Here is a 25,915-nt window from a genome sequence, read left to right as displayed (position 1 = left end):
TACAAAATCAGCAGGGTATTAAATACTTTTTTTCCTCACTGTAAATAATGTCACCATAGTCTATTACAGGGAGAGGCCTTGTTAATAATGTCACCATAGTCTATTACAGGGAGAAGCCTTGTTAATAATGTCACCATAGTCTATTACAGGGAGAAGCCTTGTTAATAATGTCACCATAGTCTATTACAGGGAGAAGCCTTGTTAATAATGTCACCATAGTCTATTACAGGGAGAAGCCTTGTTAATAATGTCACCATAGTCTATTACAGGGAGAAGCCTTGTTAATAATGTCACCATAGTCTATTACAGGGAGAGGCCTTGTTAATAATGTCACCATAGTCTATTACAGGGAGAAGCCTTGTTAATAATGTCACCATAGTCTATTACAGGGAGAAGCCTTGTTAACAATGTCACCAAATAAAATAAAATAAAATTTGTTTGGCCACATGTGCCGAATACAACAGGTGCAGACATTACAGTGAAATGCTTACTTACAGCCCTTAACCAACAGTGCATTTATTTTTAACAAAAAAGTAAAATAAAACAACAACAAAAAAGTGTTGAGAAAAAAAGAGCAGAAGTAAAATAAAATAACAGTAGGGAGGCTATATATACAGGGGGGTACCGGTGCAGAGTCAATGTGCGGGGACACCGGCTAGTTGAGGTAGTTGAAGTAATATGTACATGTGGGTAGAGTTAAAGTGACTATGCATAAATAATTAACAGAGTAGCAGCAGCGTAAAAATATGGGGTGGGGGGTGGGGGTGGGGGGCAGTGCAATTAGTCCGGGTAGCCATGATTAGCTGTTCAGGGTCTTATGGCTTGGGGGTAGAAGCTGTTGAGAAGTCTTTTGGACCTAGACTTGGCACTCTGGTACCGCTTGCCGTGCGGTAGCAGAGAGAACAGTCTATGACTAGGGTGGCTGGAGTCTTTGACAATTTTGAGGGCCTTCCTCTGACACCGCCTGGTATAGAGGTCCTGGATGGCAGGAAGCTTGGCCCCAGTGATGTACTGGGCCGTACGCACTACCCTCTGTAGTGCCTTGCGGTCGGAGGCCAAGCAGTTGCTATACCAGGCGGTGATGCAACCAGTCAGGATGCTGTCGATGGTGCAGCTGTTGAATTTTTTGAGGATCTGAGGACCCATGCCAAATCTTTTCAGTCTCCTGAGGGGGAATAGGCTTTGTCGTGCCCTTTTCACGACTGTCTTGGTGTGTTTGGACCATGATAGTTCATTGGTGATGTGGACACCAAGGAACTTGAAGCTCTCAACCTGTTCCACTACAGCCCCGTCGATGAGAATGGGGGCGTGCTCAGTCCTCCTTTTTTTCCTGTAGTCCACAATCATCTCCTTTGTCTTGGTCACGTTGAGGGAGAGGTTGTTATCCTGGCACCACATGGCCAGGTCTCTGACCTCCTCCCTATAGGCTGTCTCATCGTTGTCGGTGATCAGGCCTACCACTGTTGTGTCGTCGGCAAGCTTAATGATGGTGTTGGAGTCGTGCCTGGCCATGCAGTCATGGGTGAACAGGGAGTACAGGAGGGGACTGAGCCCCCGTGTTGAGGATCAGTGTGGCAGATGTGTTGTAACTTACCCTTAGTAGCTACTGTTAGCCAGTTAAGTGCAAAGCTAGCCACTGAATCGATTCAGCCAGTTCGCGTCTGTTCGCTAGGTCGTTCCAGCTATTGTCTAGTTAGCTATCCAGGTAGCAACAAGCTAGCTACATTTCGAGTACAGTAGCTACTAACTACCTAACGTTAACGCTTCAGATAATGAGGTTAGAAAAACAGCTGAATGGTAGGTAGCTAGATGGCATAATTACAGGTACTCTTAAGCGTGAAATAACATTGGAAACAACTATCCACAGTTGCTAATAGTTACTAGTTGCTACCCGCTAGCTAGTCCAGGTAGTGGGTTAGCTAGCCTCGTGCTTCACCGGGCTCAGCCGAATACAATACTTACCTACAAAAATGACCTACAATAACCTACGATAACCTACGATAACTACCTAGATAAACTACCTACAATACCTAACTACAATCTAAATACATGGTTTAAGCTTTACTCAACACCATATAAGCCAAGCTTACCATATAAGCCAAGCTTACCATATAAGCCAAGCTTACCTCCCGCCAGAGAGAGACACAACCGCACAACCGCACCCGCACCCAAATGGAGGGCGAGGGAGAGCTTTGTATGCGTCTCTGTGTGTGGAGTAAAGGTGGTCTAGAGTTTTTTTTTCCTCTGGTTGCACATTTAACATGCTGGTAGAAATTAGGTAGAATGGATTTAAGTTTCCCTGCATTAAAGTCCCCGGACACTAGGAGCATTGCCTCTGGATGAGCGTTTTCCTGTTGACTTATGGCCTTATACAGCTCATTCAGTGCAATCTTAATGCCAGCATTGGTTTGTGGTGGTAAATAGACAGCTATGAAAAATATAGATGAAAACTCTCTTGGTAAATAGTGTGGTCGACAGCTTATCATAAGATACTCTACCTCAGGCGAGCAAAACCTCGAGACTTCCTTATTTGATTTTGTGCACCATTCTCTATTACAGGGAGAAGCCTTGTTAATAATGTCACCATAGTCTATTACAGGGAGAAGCCTTGTTAATAATGTCACCCTAGTCTATTACAGGGAGAAGCCTTGTTAATAATGTCACCATAGTCTATTACAGGGAGAGGCCTTGTTAATAATGTCACCATAGTCTATTACAGGGAGAAGCCTTGTTAATAATGTCACCATAGTCTATTACAGGGAGAAGCCTTGTTAATAATGTCACCATAGTCTATTACAGGGAGAGGCTTTGTTTCAATAATCTTCCTTCTATTTTCACAAGTGAGGCAGGATTTATATCTATATAAAAAAAACTATCAGATCTCAGCTTCTTTGTCAGGTTTTCAATCTATGTTTCAAAAGACAACTATATGTGCTCCGTCTTCAAGTCAATGCGTCCCTTGTCTTGTAAAAACTCCCTTTTCTGAGTGTGTCCCAAATGGCACCCTATTTCCTAGAGCACTACGGTCCTGGTCAAAAGTAGTGCAATATGTGGGAATGGGTTGCCATTTGGGACACACCCTCTGCCTCCTCCTTGGGTCCTCTCTGACATTTATCTCTTGCTCTGGAAGTGCCGAGCGAGAAGACGCTGACCAAGCAGAATATGAAGGACAGGAATAGTTGCACAATTGCAAAAACAAGGACGGTAATAAATGCCTATAGATGTAAAATATGATATGATTTCACAGCAGCCATGCAGATAATCTCTCTGTTGGTGCAGTTTTTGTGTGGCTTAGATGAGATCTTCTGTTTATGGTTGTTTCCCAAATGGCACCCCATTCCCAATAAACAGTGCCTTGCAAAAGTATTCATCCCCCTTGGCGTGTTTCCTATTTTGTTGCATTACAACCTGTAATTTCAATGGATTTTTATTTGGATTTCATGTAACGGACATACACAAAATAGTCCAAATTGGTGAAGTGAAATTTAAAAAATAACTTGTTTCAAAAAATTATGAAAAATAAATAACGGAAAAGTGGTGCGTGCATATGTATTCACCCCCTTTGCTATAAAGCCCCTAAATAAGATCTGGTGCAACCAATTACCTTCAGAAGTCACATAATTAGTTAAATAAAGTCCACCTGTGTGCAATCTAAGTGTCACATGATCTGTCACATGATCTCAGTATATATACACCTGTTCTGAAAGGCCCCAGAGTCTGCAACACCCCTACGCAAGGGGCACCACCAAGCAAGCGGCACCATGAAGACCAAGGAGCTCTCCAAACAGGTCAGGGACAAAGTTGTGGAGAAGTACAGATCAGGGTTGGATAATAAAAAAATATCCGAAACTTTGAACATCCCACGAAGCACCATTCAATCCATTATTAAAAGTGGAAAGAATATGGCACCACAACAAACCTGCCAAGAGAAGGCCGCCTACCAAAACTCACGGACCAGGCAAGGAGGGCATTAATCAGAGAGGCAACAAAGAGACCATAAATAACCCTGAAGGAGCTACAAAGCTCCACAGCAGGGATTGGAGTATCTGTCCATAGGACCACTTTAAGCCGTACACTCCACAGAGCTGGGCTTTACGGAAGAGTGGCCAGAAAAAAGCCATTGCTTAAAGAAAAAAATAAGCAAACACGTTTGGTGTTCGCCAAAAGGCATGTGGGAGACTCCCCAAACATATGTAAGAAGGTACTCAGATGGTCAGATGAGGTCAGATGAGACTAGAATTTATATTTTTGGACATCAAGGAATACGCTATGTCTGGCGCAAACCCAACACCTCTCATCCCCTCCTGAATCCTCCATCTGCAGCCCTCTGCTTCATCCGCTCCATTCTCATTCCCTCCTGGAACTCCATCTGCAGCCCTCTGCTTTATCCGCTCCATTCTCATCCCCTCCTGAATCCTCCATCTGCAGCCCTCTCCTTTATCCGCTCCATTCTCATCCCCTCCTGAATCCTCCATCTGCAGCCCTCTGCTTTATCCGCTCCATTCTCATCCCCTCCTGAATCCTCCATCTGCAGCCCTCTGCTTTATCCGCTCCATTCTCATCCCCTCCTGGATCTCCATCTGCAGCCCTCTGCTTTATCCACTCCACCCTGAAAAATTTGAATAATAAATAAAAAAAATATCACAAAAGTAGTGCACTGGGCCTTTACTAGTCCTGTATTAACCAAATTAATGCACTATATAAGGAATAGGCTGCCAATTGGCTGATTCCACTCTGCTTCTATTAAAGATGTCTCTCTGCTACACAAACCCTCATATCTCAGCTTCCTGTGCATAGTCTAATTGCCAAACTAATTGGTAATGCTTGGGTGCTTTTGTACTATGAATCGTTCTCTCTGGAGGCAATATTTGTGTCTAGTTTCACATAATTCTTATCTTGCGCCTATCCCTCTTGAAATAGCATAGCATTGTCACCAGTCCGTTCAGTGGTAAGGAATGTCGTTACGATGCTGTTATAATACAACTTTTCTAGGGGCTCGTCCAGGATCCATCTCCGGTATATAACAACCCCCATGTCTGGTCTCTTTGTTCACAGCCATCTTGAAACACTCATCTAAGGTGTTGCTGATGTCTACTCTCCAATTCAACCATGTGATGCCCAGTAGACCGTCCGGAGCGAACTAACAGTGGAAACCCTTTCCAGTTCAACCATGTAGACCGTCCGGAGCGAACTAACAGTGGAAACCCTCTCCAGTTCAACCATGTGATGCCCAGTAGACCGTCCGGAGCGAACTAACAGTGGAAACCCTCTCCCGTTCAACCATGTGATGCCCAGTAGACCGTCCGGAGCGAACTAACAGTGGAAACCCTCTCCCGTTCAACCATGTGATGCCCAGTAGACTGTCCGGAGCGAACTAACAGTGGAAACCCTCTCCAGTTCAACCATGTGATGCCCAGTAGACCGTCCGGAGCGAACTAACAGTGGAAACCCTCTCCAGTTCAACCATGTGATGCCCAGTAGACCGTCCGGAGCGAACTAACAGTGGAAACCCTCTCCCGTTCAACCATGTGATGCCCAGTAGACCGTCCGGAGCGAACTAACAGTGGAAACCCTCTCCCGTTCAACCATGTGATGCCCAGTAGACTGTCCGGAGCGAACTAACAGTGGAAACCCTCTCCAGTTCAACCATGTGATGCCCAGTAGACCGTCCGGAGCGAACTAATAGTGGAAACCCTCTTCAGTTCAACCATGCTGACACTACACAGCCAAGTATATCTGACCAAATCATGAAAGACAAGCATTTTAATTTTGAATTCCGTAAAGTGTGGAAGAGGTGAAAAAAGTATTGTTGTCTATCAACAATGACAAGCCACAGGGGTCAGACAACATGGATGGAAAATTACTGAGGATAATAGCGGACGATATTGCCACTCCTATTTGCCATATCTTCAATTGAAGCCTACTAGAATGTGTGTGCCCCCAGGCTTGGAGGGAAGCAAAAGTCATTCCGCTACCTAAAAATAGTAAAGCCCCCTTTACTGGCTCAAATAGCCGACCAATTAGCCTGTTACCAACCCTTGGTAAACTATTGGAAAAAATTGTGTTTGACCAGATACAATGCTATTTTACAGTAAACAAATTGACAACAAACTTTCAGCATGCTTATAGAGAAGGATATTCAACAAGCACAGCAGTTACACAAATGACTGATGATTGGCTGAGAGAAATTGATGATAAAAAGATTGTGGAGGCTGTTTTGTTAGACTTTAGCGCGGCTTTTGACATTATCGATCATAGTCTGCTGCTGGAAAAACGTATGTGTTATGGCTTTACTCCACCTGCTATATTGTGGATATAGAGTTACCTGTCTAACAGAACACAGAGGGTGTTCTTTAATGGAAGCCTCTCCAACATAATCGAGGTTGTCACGATCGTTGACGAACGAGAAGGACCAAGGCGCAGCATGATATGCATTCATGTTTATTTAATTATAGAAATAAACACCACGACAAAATAACAAATTAACGATACGTGACGTCCTAAGGTACACACAACAAACCTCACACGGAACAAGATCCCACAACCCACTAGTGCCAATAGGCTGCCTAAGTATGGTCCCCAATCAGAGACAACAAGCTACAGCTGCCTCTGATTGGGAACCACCCCGGCCAACATAGATCTAAACATACTAGATCTAACATAGAAAAACAACATGGCAAAACACAACACAGAAATTACACACCCTGACTCAACAAATACGAGTCCCTTGAGTCAGGGCGTGACAGTACCCCCCCAAAGGTGCGGATTCCGACCGCGCCACATAAACATAACAGGGTAGGGGCCGGGTGGGCATTCTGCCTCGGAGGCGGATCCGGCTCCGGGCGTGACCACCACCTACTCTCCACCTCCCTGTTGCGCCCCTGGTCTGGTCTGGACCTCGGCGCGCTGCTTCCCCTCTCCTTCCTCCCACGACGTACCAAGCCCTGTCTGGACCCTGGTGTGGGAGACCCCGGACCTGGAGAGGGGCTGACGTCTGGGTCTGGACTGGAACCGCTGACTGGAGCTGGACCCGACGACGGTGGATCGAACTGCTCTGGCTCCGGAATGGAGCCGCTGACCGGAGCTGGATCAGGCACCGGTGGAGCGGACTGCTCTGGCTCCGGAGTGGAGCCGCTGACCGGAGCTGGACTGGACCCCGGTGGAGCGGATTGCTCTGGCTCCGGAGTGGAGCAGCTGACCGGAACTGAACTGGGCACCGGTGGAGCGGATTGCTCTGGCTCCGGAGTGGAGCAGCTAACCGGAGCTGAACTGGGCACCGGTGGAGCGGATTGCTCTGGCTCCGGAGTGGAGCAGCTAACCGGAGCTGGATCGGGCACCGGTGGAGCGGACTGCTCTGGCTCCGGAGTGGAGCAGCTGACCAGTGCCGGACCGGTGGAACAGGCACGGGCCGTGCCGGACTGGACACACGCACCACTGGCTTGGTGCAGGGAGCAGGAACGGGCCGGACTGGGCTGACGACGCGCACCACTGGCTTGGTGCGGGGAGCAGGAACGGGCCGTACTGGACTGGCGACGCGCACCACTGGCCTGGTGCGGGGAGCAGGGATGGGCCGGGCCGGGCTGGCGACGTGCACCACTGGCTTGGTGCGAGGGGCAGGAACAAGCCGGGTCGGGCTGGCAACGCGCACCACTGGCTTGGTGCGAGGGACAGGAACAGGCCGGACCGGGCTGGCGACGCGCACCACTGGCTTGGTGCGAGGGGCAGGAACAGGCCGGGCCGGGCTGGCGACGCGCACCACTGCCTTGGTGCGAGGGACAGGAACAGGTCGGACCGGGCTGGCGACACGCACCACTTGATTGGTGCGAGGAGCGGGACTGGGTTCCTTCATTAACCCCCGCTCCTTCTGCTGCCTAACCAGCTCCTCTCGCCGTGCCTCTACACTTTCCTTCTGCTCCCTCTGAACCAATGGCCCCCCTAATCTGGTGGCCTCCTCTGCTAACCGGCGGAACCGCCCTATCGCGGCCTCCTGCTGCCTCGTCGTCCACGGCGTGTGCCCCCCCCAAAAAAATGTTTTGGGGATTGTCTCTCCCCCGTGATCATGGCCTCCATCCCTCTTGCCAGACTCTCGCTCATCTCCTCCCAAGTCCATCCTCTCTCCTCGGCACACTGCTTGGTCCAGGTATGGTGGGATCTTCTGTCACGATCGTTGATGAACGAGAAGGACCAAGGCGCAGCGTGATATGCATTCATGTTTATTTAATTATAGAAATAAACACCACGACAAAATAACAAATTAACGATACGTTACGTCCTAAGGTACACACAACAAACCTCACACGGAACAAGATCCCACAACCCACTAGTGCCAATAGGCTGCCTAAGTATGGTCCCCAATCAGAGACAACAAGCTACAGCTGCCTCTGATTGTGAACCACCCCGGCCAACATAGATCTAAACATACTAGATCTAACATAGAAAAACAACATGGCAAAACACAACACAGAAATTACACACCCTGACTCAACAAATACGAGTCCCTTGAGTCAGGGCGTGACACAGGTAGAATCAGGAATTCCCCAGGGCAGATGTCTAGGCCTATTACTTTATTCAATCTTTACTAATGACATGCCACTGGCTTTGAGCAAATCCAGAGTGTCTATGTATGCGGATGACTCAACACTATACATGTCAGCTACTACAGCGACTGAAATGACTGCAACACTTAACAAAGAGTTGCAGTTAGTTTCAGAGTGGGTGGCAAGGTATAAGTTAGTCCTAAATATTTCTAAAACTAAAAGCATTGTATTTGGGACAAATCATTCACTAAACCCTAAACTCAACTAAATCTTGTAATACAGTGCCTTGCAAAAGTATTCATCCCCCTTGGTGTTTTTGCTATTTTGCATTACAACCTGTAATTTAAATGGATTTTTATTTGAATTTCATGTAATGGACATACACAAAATAGTCAAAATTGGTGAAGTTAAATAAAAAAATTACTTGTTTCAAAAAATGCTAAAAAATAAATAACGGAAAAGTGGTGCGTGCATATGTATTCACCCCCTTTGCTATGAAGCCCCTAAATAAGATCAGGTGCAACCAATTACTTTCAGAAGTCACATAATTAGTTAAATAAAATCAACCTGTGTGCAATCTAAGTGTCACATGATCTCAGTATATATACACCTGTTCTGAAAGGCCCCAGAGTCTGCAACACCACTAAACAAGAGGCACCACTAAGCAAACAGCACCATGAAGACCAAGGAGCTCTCCAAACAGGTCAGGGACAAAGTTGTGGAGAAGTACAGATCAGGGTTGGGTTATAAAAAAATATCAGAAACTTTGAACATCTCATGGAGTACCATTAAATCCATTATTAAAAAATATAAAGAATATGGCACCACAACAAACCTGCCAAGAGAAGGCCGCCCACCAAAACTCACAGACCAGGCAAGGAGGGTATTAATCAGAGAGGCAACAAAGAGACCAAAGATAACCCTGAAGGAGCTGTAAAGCTCCCAGCGGAGATTGGAGTATCTGTCCATAGGACAACTTTAAGCCGTACACTCCACAGAGCTGGGCTTTACGGAAGAGTGGCCAGAAAAAAGCCATTGCTTTAATAAAAAAATAAGCAAACACATTTGGTGTTCGCCAAAAGGCATGTGGGAGACTCCCCAAACATATGGAAGAAGGTACTCTGGTCAGATGAGACTAAAATTGAGCTTTTTGGCCATCAAGGAAAACGCTATGTCTGGCGCAAACTCAACACCTCTCATCACCCCGAGAACACCATCCCCACAGTGAAGCATGGTGGTGGCAGCATCATTTACATTCTAGTCATTTAGCAGACGCTCTTATCCAGAGCGACTTACATGAGCAATTAGGGTTAAGTGCCTTGCTCAAGGGCACATCCACAGATTTTTCACCTAGTCGGCTTGGGAATTAGAACCAGCGACCTTTCGGTTACTGGCACAACGCTCTTAACCACTAAGCTACCTGCCGCCACAGGTAGCCCCCATGCTGTGGGGATGTTTTTCATCGGCAGGGACTGGGAAACTGGTCAGAATTGAAGGAATGATGGATGGTGCTAAATACAGAGAAATTCTTGAAGGAAACCTGTTTCAGTCTTCCAGAGATTTGAGACTGGGACGGAGGTTCACCTTCCAGCAGGACAATGACCCTAAGCATACTGCTAAAGCAACACTTGAGTGGTTTAAGGGGAAACATTCAAATGTCTTGGAATGGCCTAGTCAAAGCCCAGACCTCAATCAAATTGAGAATATGTGGTATGACTTAAAGATCCCAGTGACTAGATGTGCCAAGCTTATAGAGACATACCCCAATAGACTTGCAGCTGTAATTGCTGCAAAAGGTGGCACTACAAAGTATTGACTTTGGGGGGGTGAATAGTTATGCACGCTCAAGTTTTCTGTCTTATTTCTTGATTGTTTCACAAAAAAAATTATTTTGCATCTTCAAAGGGGTAGGCATTTTGTGTAAATCAAATGATACAAACCCCCAAAAAATCTATTTTAATTCCAGGTTGTAAGGCAACAAAATAGGAAAAATGCCAAGGGGGGTGAGTACTTTCGCAAGCCACTGTATGCCCCCTTTATTTATCCGGTTCTGACTTGGTGTACAGGGAGAACACTGTAAGAACGGCCGATGTTCTGAATTCTGTCGCTGTACATATAAAAAGTGCTGAACAAATAGTTATATTGACTACGTTTGTCCTAGCTCGCTCATTAATGTCTTAATCGGAATTACCGATTGCCTCTTATCCGCTCGTCGTCCCCTTATGTCATAGTTTGTACATCTCAATTGTCAGAAGAAACCACATTTGTTTTAGCAAGTCAGCCATATCAGCTATGTTTTTTCAAAAGGCAGTAAATGAGGCTGAATGAACTGTTTCGCTGCTAGACATGGCTCCGCTGATAGCTAGGTGTAGCAGTGGTAAGGTGTTGGGGCTGCTGTTGGGACTCTGCTGTTGGGACAGCTTTATGGAGGCCCTAACAGTTTGTGGGTACCGTTTGTCACTGTTATAGTGCAATTAATGTATTGTTTAGTGTTGTGTAGTGGCTTTGCTGGCATGCATCCCACATAATTGCTTTTGTTTGCCCCACCAAGATTTACATGCTAAAATCACCACTGGACCTACAGTATGTCCTAGATGTAGAATATGCATTTCTAACATGATTAAATATATCCAATGTCATAGCAGACCAGACCAGACAAATGAGTTGAACTAGAGTGTTGAGGGAGTTTAGCCAGTTCAGCTATCACTTTCCTCTGCCTTCTCCTCTTCTCCACTCTGCTCCATCTTTATTCCATCCGTCAGTAGGAGCTTGTGGAGCAGACCGACTCATTCCTCTGAAAGGAAAGGCTGTCGTAACATTGATGTTTCTCCTGTCCCTTAGAGACACACACACAAGAGAGAGAGAGAGAGAGAGAGAGAGAGAGAGAGAGAGAGAGATAGAGAGAGAGAGATAGAGAGAGAGAGAGAGAGAGAGAGAGAGAGAGAGAGAGAGAGAGAGAGAGAGAGAGAGAGAGAGAGAGAGAGAGAGAGAGAGAGAGAGAGAGAGAGAGAGAGAGAGAGAGGCAGAGCAGAGCTGTAGCCTGTCTGTCTGTTTGTCTCTCTGTCTGCCTGTCTGTCTGGGGAAATGGGAACGTGCCTGTCTGCTGAAGGAAGGGGAATCCTAATGAGCACACCTGCCTGGCTGGAGCCGGACTTGCTCTCTCGCTCTGTCTCCATCTCTCTCTCTATCTCTCTGTGTTAAAGAATGAAACTGACATCGAACAGACGGTTCCACCACCTTCAGTCTACTTTTTTTAATAAGATGGCACAGTGTTCGGCACACCAAGTTCAAGTCAAATGCAGGTATGTTGTTTCAGAAAATTGTCTGTACAAATCATGACAGTTTATTAGGTACACCACCCCGTTCACGAAAATGGATCGCTCCTACAGACAGTGAGTCACATGGCCGTGGCTTGCTATATAAAGCAGGCAGACAGGCATTGAGGCATTCAGTTACTGTTCCATTGAACGTTAGAATGGGCAAAATGAGTGACCCAAGCAACTTTGAGCGTGGTATGATCGGCGGTGCCAGGTGTGCCGGATCCAGTATCTCAGAAACACCCGCCCTCCTGGGCTTTTCACGCATGACAGTGTCTAGGATTTACTGAGAATGGTGCAACAAACAAAAAACATCCAGTGAGCGGCAGTCCTGTGGGCGAAAACAGCTAGTTGATGAGAGGTCGAAGGTGAATGGCAAAAATCATGCAAGCTAAGAGGCGGGCCACAAACAGGCGAATAACGGTGCAGTACAACAGTGGTGTGCAGAACGGCATATCGGAACGCACAACACGTCGATCCTTGTCACAAATGGGCTATTGCAGCAGATGACCACACCAAGTTCCACTCCTATCAGCTAAAAACAAGAAGAAGCAGTGGGCACGCGATCACCAACACTGGACAATTGAGGAGTGGAAAAACATAGCCTGGAACATGACAGCTAGTTCAGTTTACTTGAGTGGCCTGTGCAGTCCCCATACCTCAACCCAATAGAGCATCTTTGGGATGAGATGGAACGGGATGTTTGCAGCATGAATATACCGCCGTCCAATCTGCAGGAACTGCGTGATCCCATCGCGTCAGCATGGACCAACAACCCTGTGGAACGTTTCCGACACCTTGTAGAATGCAAGGGGGGGGGTAGAAGGATTACTTTATCCTATCCCAGGTATTACTTAAAGAGATGGGGTTTCAAATGTCTCCGGAAGGTGGTGAGTGACTCCGCTGTCCTGGCATCGTGAGGGAGCTTGTTCCACCATTGGGGTGCCAGAGCAGCGAACAGTTTTGACTGGGCTGAGCGGGAACTGTGCTTCCGCAGAGGTAGGGGAGCCAGCAGGCCAGAGGTGGATGAACGCAATGCCCTCGTTTGGGTGTAGGGACTGATCAGAGCCTGAAGGTACGGAGGTGCCGTTCCCCTCACAGCTCCGTAGGCAAGCACCATGGTCTTGTAGCAGATGCGAGCTTCAACTGGAAGCCAGTGGAGTGTGCGGAGGAGCGGGGGTGACGTGAGAGAACTTGGGAAGGTTGAACACCAGACGGGCTGCGGCATTCTGGATGAGTTGTAGGGGTTTAATGGCACAGGCAGGGAGCCCAGCCAACAGCGAGTTGCAGTAATCCAGACGGGAGATGACAAGTGCCTGGATTAGGACCTGTGCCGCTTCCTGTGTATGGCAGGGTCGTACTCTCCGAATGTTGTAGAGCATGAACCTACAGGATCGGGTCACCGCCTTGATGTTAGCGGAGAACGACAGGGTGTTGTCCAGGGTCACGCCAAGGCTCTTCGCACTCTGGGAGGAGGACACAACAGAGTTGTCAACCGTGATGGCGAGATCATGGAATGGGCAGTCCTTCCCCGGGAGGAAGAGCAGCTCCGTCTTGCCAAGGTTCAGCTTGAGGTGGTGATCCGTAATCCATACTGATATGTCTGCCAGACATGCAGAGATGTGATTCGCCACCTGGTTATCAGAAGGGGGAAAGGAGAAGATTAGTTGTGTGTCGTCTGCGTAGCAATGATAGGAGAGGCCATGTGAGGATATGACAGAGCCAAGTGACTTGGTGTATAGCGAGAATAGGAGAGGGCCTAGAACTGAGCCCTGGGGGACACCAGTGGTGAGAGCACGTGGTGCGGAGACAGCTTCTCGCCACGCCACTTGGTAGGAGCGACCGGTCAGGTAGGACGCAATCCAAGAGTGAGCCGCGCCGGAGATGCCCAGCTCAGAGAGGGTGGAGAGGACGATCTGATGGTTCACAGTATCAAAGGCAGCAGACAGGTCTAGAAGGACAAGAGCAGAGGAGAGAGAGTTAGCTTTAACAGTGTGGAAAGCCTCCGTGACACAGAGAAGAGCAGTCTCAGTTGAATGACCAGTCTTGAAACCTGACTGGTTTGGATCAAGAAGGTAATTCTGAGAGAGATAGCAAGAGAGTTGGCTAAAGATGGCACGGTCAATAGTTTTGGAGAGAAAAGAAAGAAGGGATACTGGTCTGTAGTTGTTGACATCAGAGGGATCGAGTGTTGGTTTTTTGAGAAGGGGTGCAACACTCGCTCTCTTGAAGACGGAAGGGACATGGCCAGCGGTCAAGGATGAGTTGATGAGCGAGGTGAGGTAAGGGAGAAGGTCTCTGGAAATGGTCTGGAGAAGAGAGGAGGGGATAGGGTCAAAGCATAGGGTAGGGCAGTGTGAGCAGGACCATTAGTGTCATTTGACTTAACAAACGAGGATCGGATGTCGTCAACCTTCTTTTCAAAATGGTTGACGAAGTCATCCACAGAGAGGGAGGAGGGGGGAGAGGGGGAGGAGGATTCAGCAGAGAGGAGAAGGTGGCAAAGAGCTTCCTAGGGTTAGAGGCAGATGCTTGGAATTTAGAGTGGTAGAAAGTGGCCTTAGCAGCAGAAACAGATGAAGAAAATGTAGAGAGGAGGGATTGAAAAGATGCCAGGTCCGCAGGGAGTCTAGTTTTCCTCCATTTCCGCTCGGCTGTCCGGAGCCCTGTTCTGTGAGCTCGCAATGAGTCATCAAGCCACGGAGCTGGAGGGAAGGACCGAGCCGGCCGGGAGGATAGGGGACATAGAGAGTCAAAGGATGCAGAAAGGGAGGAGAGGAGGGTTGAGGAGGCAGAATCAGGAGATTGGAGGGAGAAGGATTGAGCAGAGGGAAGAGATGAATGGATGGAAGAGGAGAGAGTAGCGGGAGAGAGAGAGCGAAGGTTGCGACGGCGCATTACCATCTGAGTAGGGGCAGAGTGAGTAGTGTTGGAGGAGAGCGAGAGAGAAAAGGATACAAAGTAGTGGTCGGAGACATGGAGGGGAGTTGCAGTGAGATTAGTAGAAGAACAGCATCTAGTAAAGATGAGGTCAAGCGTATTGCCTGCCTTGTGAGTAGGGGGGGACGGTGAGAGGGTGAGGTCAAAAGAGGAGAGGAGTGGAAAGAAGGAGGCAGAGAGAAATGAGTCAAAGGTAGACGTAGGGAGGTTGAAGTCCCCCAGAACTGTGAGGGGTGAGCCATCCTCAGGAAAGGAACTTATCAGGGTGTCAAGCTCATTGATGAACTCTCCAAGGGAACCTGGAGGGCGATAAATGACAAGGATGTTAAGCTTAAATGGGCTAGTGACTGTGACAGCATGGAATTCAAATGAGGAGATAGACAGATGGGTCAGGGGAAAAATATAGAATGTCCACTTGGGAGAGATGAGGATTCCTGTGCCACCACCCCGCTGACCAGATGCTCTCGGGGTATGCGAGAACACATGGTCAGACGAGGAGAGAGCAGTAGGAGTAGCAGTTTTTTCAGTGGTAATCCATGTTTCCGTCAGCGCCAAGAAGTCGAGGGACTGGAGGGTAGCATAGGCTGAGATGAACTCTGCCTTGTTGGCAGCAGAACGGCAGTTCCAGAGGCTGCCTGAGACCTGGAACTCCACGTGGGTGGTGCGTGCAGGGACCACCAGGTTAAAGAGGCAGCAGCCACGCGGTGTGAGGCGTTTGTATAGCCTGTGCGGAGAGGAGAGAACAGGGATAGACAGAGGCATAGTTGACAGGCTACAGAAAATGGCTACAATAATGCAAAGGAGATCAGAATGAAATGAACTAAACATCTGGGAAAGGAGAGAGCGGGGCCTCCCTCACCACAACACCCAAATATAACTCTCCCAACTTTCACCTCAGAAACTATAATTGTTGTAAACTACAGCGGTTCAATGTTTTCTAGGAATAGACTAACTTAGTTTATTCAGCTAGCTAACTTGGTACAGTATTCTTCCGTGAAAATCGTCCAGGGCACCTAGTCATAAGACGCCACAGCCAGCTAGCATGCCGGACTCCAACAACACGGTTTAGCACCAATACTCGGTCACAACAAACCACCAGTGTGTCAACACGCCAAGCAGATCGTTCGTGTCCGTGTCTAACGTTGTGGGTTAGTCCCGACAGCTTGAGCGAGTCCGTCGTCAACTTATTCAGCCAGTTAGTTAGCTAGAATAGTTAGCAAACTAGCTATCCATTGCTTTCAGACAAAGAAGAAACCCCTCCTTTCACAGCACGAACACACAGAGAGAGCCAAGCTAACGTTAACTAGTCACCCATGTCCCGAATTCCTTGAACGACTCTGGCTACCAATATGTAAAAACAAAACACAAATGTAGGTTATGACTTACCCCTAGCAGCTACTATTAGCTAGCCAAGTGCAAAGCTAGCCACTGAATTGAATCAGCCAGTTCGCGTCTGTTCGCTAGGTCGTTCCAGCTATTGTTTACTAGATGAGTGTACCTAATAAACTGGCCGTTGTGTGTAAGTTATCCTGTGAGAACTTTTGTTCAGAACCCATTACGGTGTTTCAGGTGCCAAGTGTATGGTCATGTTGCAGCAGTATGTAGGAGGGAGATTCCGAGGTGTGAAAAGTGTGCAGGAGGCCATGGGACAAAAGAGTGTGTAGTTTATGTGTAAAAAGTGGAGTGTTCCAATTGTGGTGGTGGCCATGTTGCTGGGGATCAGACATGTCCTGTGCGAGTGAGACAGATTGAAGTTTCCAGGGTGAGAGCAGTGCAGAAAGGAACATACAGTGGGGGAAAAAATTACAATTGTGCAAGTTCTCCCACTTAAAAAGATGAGAGAGGCCTGTAATTTTCATCATAGGTACACGTGAACTATGACAGACAAATTGAGATTTTTTTTCTCCAGAAAATCACATTGTAGGATTTTTTATGAATTTATTTGCAAATTATGGTGGAAAATAAGTTTTTGGTCACCTACAAACAAGCAAGATTTCTGGCTCTCACAGACCTGTAACTTCTTCTTTAAGAGGCTCATCTGTCCTCCACTCGTTACCTGTATTAATGGCACCTGTTTGAACTTGTTATCAGTATAAAAGACACCTGTCCACAACCTCAAACAGTCACACTCCAAACTCCACTATGGCCAAGACCAAAGAGCTGTCAAAGGACACCAGAAACAAAATTGTAGACCTGCACCAGGCTGGGAAGACTGAATAGGTAAGCAGCTTGGTTTGAAGAAATCAACTGTGGGAGCAATTATTAGGAAATGGAAGACATACAAGACCACTGATAATCTCACTCGATCTGGGGCTCCACGCAAGATCTCACCCCGTGGGGTCAAAATGATCACAAGAACGGTGAGCAAAAATCCCAGAACCACACGGGGGGACCTAGTGAATGACCTGCAGAGAGCTGGGACCAAATTAACAAAGCCTACCATCAGTAACACACTACGCCACCAGGGACTCAAATCCTGCAGTGCCAGACGTGTCCCCCTGCTTAAGCCAGTACATGTCCAGGCCTGTCTGAAGTTTGCTAGAGTGCATTTGGATGATCCAGAAGAGGATTGGGAGAATGTCATATGGTCAGATGAAACCAAAATATAACTTTTTGGTAAAAACTCAACTCGTCGTGTTTGGAGGACAAAGAATGCTGAGTTGCATCCAAAGAACACCATACCTACTGTGAAGCATGGGGGTGGAAACATCATGCTTTGGGGCTGTTTTTTCTGCAAAGGGACCAGGACGACTGATCCGTGTAAAGAAAAGAATTAATGGGGCCATGTATCGTGAGATTTTGAGTGAAAACCTCCTTCCATCAGCAAGGGCATTGAAGATGAAACGTGGCTGGGTCTTTCAGCATGACAATGATCCCAAACACACCGCCCGGGCAACGAAGGAGTGGCTTCGTAAGAAGCATTTCAAGGTCCTGGAGTGGCCTAGCCAGTCTCCAGATCTCAACCCCATAGAAAATCTTTGGAGGGAGTTGAAAGTCCGTGTTGCCCAGCGATAGCCCCAAAACATCACTGCTCTAGAGGAGATCTGCATGGAGGAATGGGCCAAAATACCAGCAACAGTGTGTGAAAACCTTGTGAAGACTTACAGAAAACGTTTGACCTGTGTCATTGCCAACAAAGGGTATACAACAAAGTATTGAGAAACTTTTGTTATTGACCAAATACTTATTTTCCACCATAATTTGCAAATAAATTCATTAAAAATCCTACAATGTGATTTTCTGGATTTTTTTTTCTCATTTTGTCTGACATAGTTGATGTGTACCTATGATGAAAATTACAGGCCTCTCTCATCTTTTTAAGTGGGAGAACTTGCACAATTGGTGGCTGACTAAATACTTTTTTCCCCACTGTATGCTGATGTAACAGCTGTCCCACAAAGACAAGAAGACTGGTCTCGGCACCAGTGTAACAGATGTGATTGTACTTCGTAACTCTCTTGCATTGTGTTTTTAAAGACAGGACTGTTTATTATTTTCTTTTCAGATGTTATTTTATATTTTATAAACAAATACAAAACAACATCATACAAACATCAGTACATCACACCTGCTCAGACCCACTAACACACCCCACCTCCAGCGCCCACATCACTTTCAACTACATGGCCTGAAACTGCACCTCCAGCGCCCACATCACTTTCCACTACATGGCCTGAAACTGCACCTCCAGCGCCCACATCACTTTCCACTACAGGGCCTGAAACTGCACCTCCAGCGCCCACATCACTTTCCACTACAGGGCCTGAAACTGCACCATTTTGTTTCTCTCCATAGCACTTTCGATATTTAAAGAATAAATCATTAGATTTTTCCATTGTGTAAATGATGGTGGATTGATTGATTTCCACATCTATAGTATACGTTTTTCCAAGACGAGTGATGAGAAGTGTTGGTGTTCATTCTGACGATAGACACAAGGAAGCACATTAGATGTGCAGGACAACAGTATGTTGATGGCAGTGGAGGCTGGTGGGAGGAGCTATAGGAGGATGGGCTCATTGTAATGGCTGGAATGGAATAAATGGAATGAAGTCAAACGTGTGGTTTCCATGTTTGATGTGTTTGATACTGTTCCATTTATTCTATTCAAATCAAATGTTATTTGTCACATGCGCCGAATACAACAGGTGTAGACCTTACTGTGAAATGCTTTCTTACAAGCCCTTAACCAACAATGCAGTTCAAGAAATAGAGAAAATATTTACTAAATAAACTAAAGTAAAACATTTAATAAAAAGTAACACAATAAAATAACAATAATGAGGCTACATACAGGGGGTACCGGTACAGAGTCAATGTGTGGTGTTACAGGTTAGTTGAGGTAATTTGTACATGTAGGTAGGGGTAAAGTGAAGTAAAGTAAAGTAAAGTGGGGCGGCAGGTAGCTTAGTGGTTAAGAGCGTTGTGCCAGTAACTGAAAGGTCGCTGGTTCTAATCCCTGAGCTGACTAAATCTGTCGATGTGCCCTTGAGCAAGGCACTTAACCCTAATTGCTCCTGTAAGTCGCTCTGGATAAGAGTGTCTGCTAAATGACTAAAATGTAAAGTGACTATGCATAGATAATAAACAGCAAGTAGCAGCAGTGAAAAAACAAAGAGGAGGGTGAGGGACAGTACATAATGACCCGAACAAGTAGAGTTCCTAAAGATTATACATATGCTTTTGTTGACAGGAAACGTTTTTTTTGGTGAAGCCGGCTATGTTGTGGTAGGGTTATGTTCCGTTGCCACCCACCAGAACAATTCACAACTCAGGGAGTCCAACCAATACAGACTCCCGATGTTCTGTCCCAAAGCTAGCTAAACACCAACTCGTGTGTACCGGAAATAGACGTGGCAAGCGACGATCTACTTCCTGTTCGCTGTGTTGACAAATGAAAGAGAGACAGCCAGATGGATTCATAATTTTACGATAACTCCGAAACTAACCCGGTTTTAACTCTGGTTAGCTATTTCATGCCTTGACAGGCACCGTAGAAGGTATTTAGTGAACCAGCCTTGCACAGGCAATGGACGGGACTAGGCTGTTGTTCTTGTTGTTTGGGGTTTTGTTGGAGGTGTTTTGTGGTGTGTCGGCTAACAGAGGGGGAGCTCCTTCGTTAACTGATGAAATCCCATTCAAAATTAACTGGCCCGGGGCCGAATTCACCCTGGTGAGTGTTGTCGCTCAGTGTGTGTGGTTGTTGTGTGATAGAGAATAAATACCGTTTTTGTCATAGTTAACGTTAAATCATGGCTGGTTATTTATGATTTACTTGACAAGCTAACGTTAGCTAGCTAGTTTTAAATGGTGATACAGTATGTTAAGCTTAAGCATACCTAGCTAGCTAGTATTCCTTGTTATGGCTATTGTCATATGACTGCCAATTTAAAACTGATCATCCATAGTTTGCCTGTGCACCTCCACAACATTTACAATCTGTGAGATGTTGTAAACATGCAAGTTTCTAGTACAGTATTATTATCTGACCCTAAATCTGTCCTTCCATAGCCAACCTCAGGTGCCCTCTACAAAGAAGATGACTTTGTCGTCATGACTACAACAGAGAAGGAGAAATACAAATGTCTCCTGCCTTCCTTGTCAAATGGAGATGATGTGAGCTAGATAAATCATTTTTAGTTTCACTCCTCTTTTCAACAATATTGCTTGTCTCCCTTATCCTCCTCTCTCTGTCTCCCTCTGTGTCTGTTTGTCTATCTGCTTCTGTCTCTCCTCCCCCCTCTCTCTCTCAGGATGATGACAAGGAGTACGCTGGTCCCACTCCAGGTGATCTGCTGGACCCACTGTTCAAAGAGAGCAGCTGCTCCTACAGAGTGAGAACTGAACCGTTTCACTTCTACTTCTGTCTAAATAAAGGCTAGGATATCATGAGTACCACTGCAACACCAATGTCATGGGTCGTCCCCCCCCTTAGGGATCACATGCTAAAGATGTATGTCATGTACTATGCTGTCAGTTTCTATGGATAGGCTAACCACGGGCTCTTCTGGCATGTGTTGGGGTGTTAATTAATAGATTGAGTCATACTGGACGTATGAGGTGTGTCATGGGAAACATGTGAGACAATACCATGAGGAGAAGGAGACGGGACAGGTAAGTGGGAAATTATGTTACTTCAAAATCGCCATCATTATAATGTCTACCATCAAGTATGTTGCAATAAGTAAGAAAAAAGCACTGTGAAAAGTGAAATGATTTTTGTGTTTAATCTAGCAGATCAAAGTTCAGGAGTACGTTTTGGGAAGCATGACCAAGAAGACTGAGTCTTCAGCCACTTCAGGAACAGAGACTGCGGAGGTAGAGAAAGTCAAGGAGATGGGTCCTATGCCAGAAGCTCAGAAAGAGGTTGGTTGTTCAAGTGACAAAAAAAACCACACAAAAAACACGTCGTAAGACTTCTTTGAACCTTTGTCTTTTCTCATTTTATTTCTCTCTAATCACGTGTCTCTAATCACGGGGCTCTAATCACGGGGCTCTAATCACTGGTCTCTAATCATGGGTCGCTATTTTGAAGGTTTTACTTGCTGTGATTAGTTTATCTACCGAAGTTGAATGCACCGATTGAAAATATAAATGTTTCTAGGTTCCCACTAAGAACGTGGAGGGCCAGCTGACTCCATACTACCCGGTATTGATGGGCCACGGGACGGCGTGCGTCCTGAAACAGAACACACCTCGCTCCACCAACGTGCTGTATGTCTGCCACCCCGAAGCCAAGAACGAGATCCTCTCTATCGCTGAGGTCACTACCTGCGAGTACGAAGTAGTGGTGCTGACCCCTCTGATCTGTGCACACCCCAAATACAGGTGGGTGGGTGTGAGAGAATGAGGTACACCCTCCAAATACAGCAGCATACCACCCTGCAGGTCGGTTCCAGATGTTTCTGGAAGTGGTGTTGGAGGGCCAGTAGGAGGCACTCTTTCCTCTGGTCTAAAAAAATATCCCAATTCACCAGGGCAGTGATTGGGACATTGCCCTGTGTAGGGTGCTTTCTTTCGGATGGGACATTAAACGGGTGTCCTGACTCTGTGGTCACTAAAGATCTCATGGCACTTATCGTAAGAGTAGGGGTGTTAACCCCGGTGTCCTGGCTAAATTCCCAATCTGGCCCTCATACCATCATGGCCACCTAATCATCCCCAGCTTCCAATTGGCTCATTTATCCCCTCTCCTCTCCCCCGTAACAATTCCCCAGGTTGTTGCTGTAAATTAGAATGTGTTCTCAGTCAACTTACCTGGTAAAGTAAGGGTTAAATAAAAATACAGGTAGCAGCAGGTCTAATGTAAACTGCTTCCCAAACCCAACCAGTTCCCCTTATGATGTATTTCACAACTACCATAGCTGATTTAACTAATGCAACTATAAGTAAAGGGGACAACCTTGTTTTATATGTTGTGGAGGCTTATATCTTTATCCCGTGGTCTGTTAGGTTCAAGTCGTCCCCAGTGAATGCCATCTTCTGCCAGGCCATGTCTGGTTCTCCCCTGCGGCCTCACAGTCTCTCTCAGATGGACCGGGAGCAGGAGGAGCTGCTGAAACCTCCCTTCACTGCCGCTGCTGCCCCAGAGAGAGAAGTGAGAAAGGAGGAGGATGGAGAGAGAGGGAGGGGGGAAGGAGAGAGGGAGGAAGGAGAGAGGGAGGGGGGAAGGAGAGAGGGAGGAAGGAGAGAGGGAGGGGGATGGAGAGAGGGGGGATGGAGAGAGGGAGGGGGGATGGAGAGAGGGAGGGGGATGGAGAGAGGGATGGAGAGAGAGGGAGCGAGACTGGGGGAGGAGAAAGAGAGGAGAGAAGGGAATGTAGAAGATAAGAGATAAGAGTTGATGGTAGTGGGGCAATACAGGGTCATGATCAGAATGACAAAACGGTGTTGGACAAGTTCAGGTAAGTGGCTATTCACCGTTTGAAAACTGTTTGTCTGTACTGAACACAACCCAGGTTTAGAAGCTGTCTGTTTAATGTCTTCTAAATAAACACCTCCTCCCCTCCTCTCTCTTGTCCTCCAGAAGGAGAATACGTCCCCGGTGAGAGAGGTGGCCTTCTCCTCTATCCATAAGCCCCTGGTGGTGGGCGGGCAGACCCAGGTTACCGTGGGAACCACCCACATCTCCCGCCTGACCGACGAGCAGCTGATCAAAGAGTTCCTGAGTGGCTCCTACTGTCTCCATGGGGTTAGTATGAGGCCTGCTGATTGGCTGGCTGTTGAAAGAGACACCTGCTCATTGGCTACAGCCACATTGGCTACTGCTCATTGGCTGCTGTTGTTAATTCAATATAATATATCGTTATTGTTCCCTGATGGCCATGTTGGTTGCAGCGCATTACATACATTAAAAACATAATAAATTACAGGTATACATACAAAAAGAGGAACTGACAGAGGAGGTTTGAAGAGATGCTCAAGTAACTCACACAACTCTTAGCTTCATACTGTAGCCTCTGTCTGATGTCTGGAATGTGTGTTGCAGGGAGTGGGATGGTGGAAGTATGAGTTCTGCTATGGGAAGCATGTACATCAGTACCATGACGTAAGGGTTATTTACTTAGCAGCTCAGTAATGTTGAAATACTTAAAGCACAATATTTCCTGTAGACTGAAAGATGTTTCAGTATTGGCTGGCTGGGTGCATCATCATGTATTTTTTGGTATGTTAAAAGTATCTAATATACGATGATTGATTGATTCTCTCCCAGGATAAGGAGCAGGGGAAGAACATTGTGGTAGTGGGCAGTTGGAACGCTGAAGAACACCTGGAGTGGGCTCAGAAGAACGTGGCCCGATCTTACCAGTTGAAAGACGACGGGGAGCAGAAAGTCAAGTACGTCCACCAGTTTTAGATTTCACTGATCAGCACTATGTTAATGAATGTACCAATATTTTAGGAATATGGCATTAGGGGCTGATGTCCTGGACAAAGATTAAGTCTACCACTGGACTAAAAAACATGCTCAATGGAGAATATCTATTGAAAGGGCGTTTTAGTCCAGGAATAGGATTCATCAGTGTCCAGGAAACCTGAGTTTCTAAAGAGAACACATTTGTGATTGATAATGAGGATAATGACTTCATGGTTGTTGTACTTCTTCCCCAGATTGGTGTCCCTCTTCTACGGCCATGGGGACGTGTGTGACCTGACAGGGAAACCCAGACAGGTCATCGTCAAGCTCAAGTGAGTCACCATCAGTGTTGCTACGGTCTTCCTGAGAGAGGGGTCTGGTCTAGTAGGGTTAATATAATAATATATGCCAGTTCAGCAGCCGCTTTTATCCAAAGTCACTTAGTCATGCATGCATACATTAAGTACAGGTGGTCCCGGGAATCGAACCCACTATCCTGGCGTTGCATGCGCCAACGCTTGGCATGCTCTACCAACTGAGCTACAGAGAACCACTTCTCCATTGGAGTAACATGTGGAGCCTGTTCAGGAGGTTACAGTTCATCAGATAGAAATGTATGGGATAGGACAGATATGATTGTCATGTAGAATAGGGAATTGAGTAATGTCTACTGATTCTATTTCTATCTGCAACGTTCAGAACGTTTCACATCACTGAATACACAGCTGGTCTCTGATTTCAAGTCCGTCCTCTGTCTCAGGTGTAAGGAGTCTGAGTCTCCCCATGCGGTCACTGTGTACATGCTGGAGCCTCAGACCTGCCAGTACATCCTTGGGGTAAGAATGCACACACATCACTGTTGCATCATGTTATGGTTAAACACTTGAACACATTCTTGCTGTTTTTGTGTGTTTACCACGAGAGTTTGGGCGAGTCAGATTCCCACTGTATTCAATACACATGGCAAATCAACTTGATTCTGTTCATTTTTCTCCATCAGGTTGAGTCTCCAGTTATATGCCAGATCCTGGACACAGCTGATGAGAAAGGCCTTCTATCCGTCTCCAGCTAACAGCACGGACAGAGGAGGCTGGAGAGACGGATAAAGGAGGGATGAGCAGAAATTAAAAAAGAAGCCGTTTTACTACGTTTAAATTGATGTGCACATCTAGTAAAACTTCTTCTTTGTTCTAGAAACTAAAGGACAGGGATTTAGGCAAAGACTGCCTGAAATGGAAGACTGGATGAACCAAGGCCCATGGCACTGCTCAGGAGGTCCAGACAGACATGGACATGGAGAGGAGCGGAGGGAGAGTGTTGATCCTGGAACGGACCCTGGAACCCAGGACCACAGTCCCTCTCTACCACCCTGGCTTAAACCTCCTCTATGTACTGAACCAACCCCATGCTGCATCTAAAGCCTTATGATAAAGTGTGGAAAAACACATTTGATCTGAATTGGAAATCCAATTCCAAATGGGACAGAGCCTCACAAAATGGGACCCTGTTCACTCCACAAGGCTCTATGGCCTGGACTTCAAATCTTCCTTGTACGCTTTATCTTAGGGCAGGTTAGTTCTAGTGTGCTCTGGCCAATATGCCAGGACAGAACAACCAATCATTCAAACAGCATCATTAGGAGAACCCGCTTCCATGTTGTACTTGGTTTTATCCTCAACATTTTTAATTAACTGTATTTATTTGGGTTTCATTTCAGTTGTACACATTCTTTGTTTTGTAGATACAGTATCTTCTGACAGTCAGTTTGAATTTTTAAATGTGCATACAAACAATAACTTGGCAGAGTGAGAATGTCTCAATTCAGGAAGTAAACTGAAATTCCAATTGCTATTTCCTCATCGAAAGCAGTAAGGAAAATTAGGATTTGAATTTCAGTTTACTTCCTGGATTGAAAAGGAATTGACCCCAACCCTGGTTGTTGTTACGTTACAGGGTGAGTGAGAGTAATTTATAAACTGACGTGCTGTGAATTCAATCCCTGGATGTTATTGACGAGCGCTGATGATTAACATTGGTTATGCACTGAATTGGATGTAATTTCTGTGGATTTCTAAATCTGGTGTGTTCTGTGGTTTAAATGAGGGATACACTGAAAAAAGAAATGAAATTATCAGAACAAAAATGAATAAAGTTGGGTTAAAATGATTGCTAGTCATACTCCATTGTCTTGTATAGCTAGCAATAATGTGAAAACCAGAATGGGCCTCAACTCTTGGTTTGAACCATTATACATTTACTAAAAG

General features: G+C 46.3%; 1 protein-coding gene across 3 annotated transcripts; it reads left to right on the top strand.

The window, feature by feature from the left end:
* Positions 1-19,648: 19,648 nt before the first annotated feature.
* Positions 19,649-25,817, top strand: LOC121555438 (endoplasmic reticulum lectin 1). 3 transcript variants are annotated; one of them, XM_041869357.2, is made up of 13 exons: positions 19,649-19,967; positions 20,306-20,410; positions 20,548-20,628; positions 20,831-20,908; positions 21,032-21,160; positions 21,399-21,622; positions 22,247-22,391; positions 22,821-22,985; positions 23,283-23,342; positions 23,508-23,632; positions 23,906-23,983; positions 24,412-24,487; positions 24,652-25,817. In XM_041869357.2, the coding sequence occupies exons 1-13, from the start codon at positions 19,824-19,826 to the stop codon at positions 24,721-24,723; spliced, it is 1,482 nt and encodes a 493-aa protein (XP_041725291.1). In that variant the 5' UTR covers positions 19,649-19,823; the 3' UTR covers positions 24,724-25,817. The 3 variants fall into 3 exon arrangements, with proteins under 3 accessions (XP_041725291.1, XP_041725241.1, XP_041725358.1); XM_041869307.2 differs by having other exon boundaries at positions 21,029-21,160; XM_041869424.2 differs by lacking the exon at positions 23,283-23,342 and having other exon boundaries at positions 21,029-21,160.
* The last annotated feature ends 98 nt before the right edge of the window (positions 25,818-25,915 follow it).

The sequence above is a fragment of the Coregonus clupeaformis genome, chromosome 1 (assembly GCF_020615455.1).
Source record: "Coregonus clupeaformis isolate EN_2021a chromosome 1, ASM2061545v1, whole genome shotgun sequence".
Taxonomy (NCBI): Eukaryota; Metazoa; Chordata; class Actinopteri; order Salmoniformes; family Salmonidae; genus Coregonus; species Coregonus clupeaformis.
The sequence above is the reverse complement of the archived record's forward strand: the minus strand, read 5'-3'. Positions and strand labels throughout refer to the sequence as shown.

What these genes read in the sequence shown, in the direction of transcription:
- LOC121555438 (XM_041869307.2), top strand. Translation starts at nt 19,824, where the DNA reads ATGGACGGGACTAGGCTGTTGTTCTTGTTGTTTGGGGTTTTGTTGGAG. An exon ending in AGAGCAGCTGCTCCTACAGA is followed by an intron (nt 20,629 to 20,830) that starts GTGAGAACTGAA and finishes GTTAATTAATAG; the next exon opens with ATTGAGTCATACTGGACGTA. An exon ending in GCTCCTACTGTCTCCATGGG is followed by an intron (nt 22,986 to 23,282) that starts GTTAGTATGAGG and finishes TGTGTGTTGCAG; the next exon opens with GGAGTGGGATGGTGGAAGTA.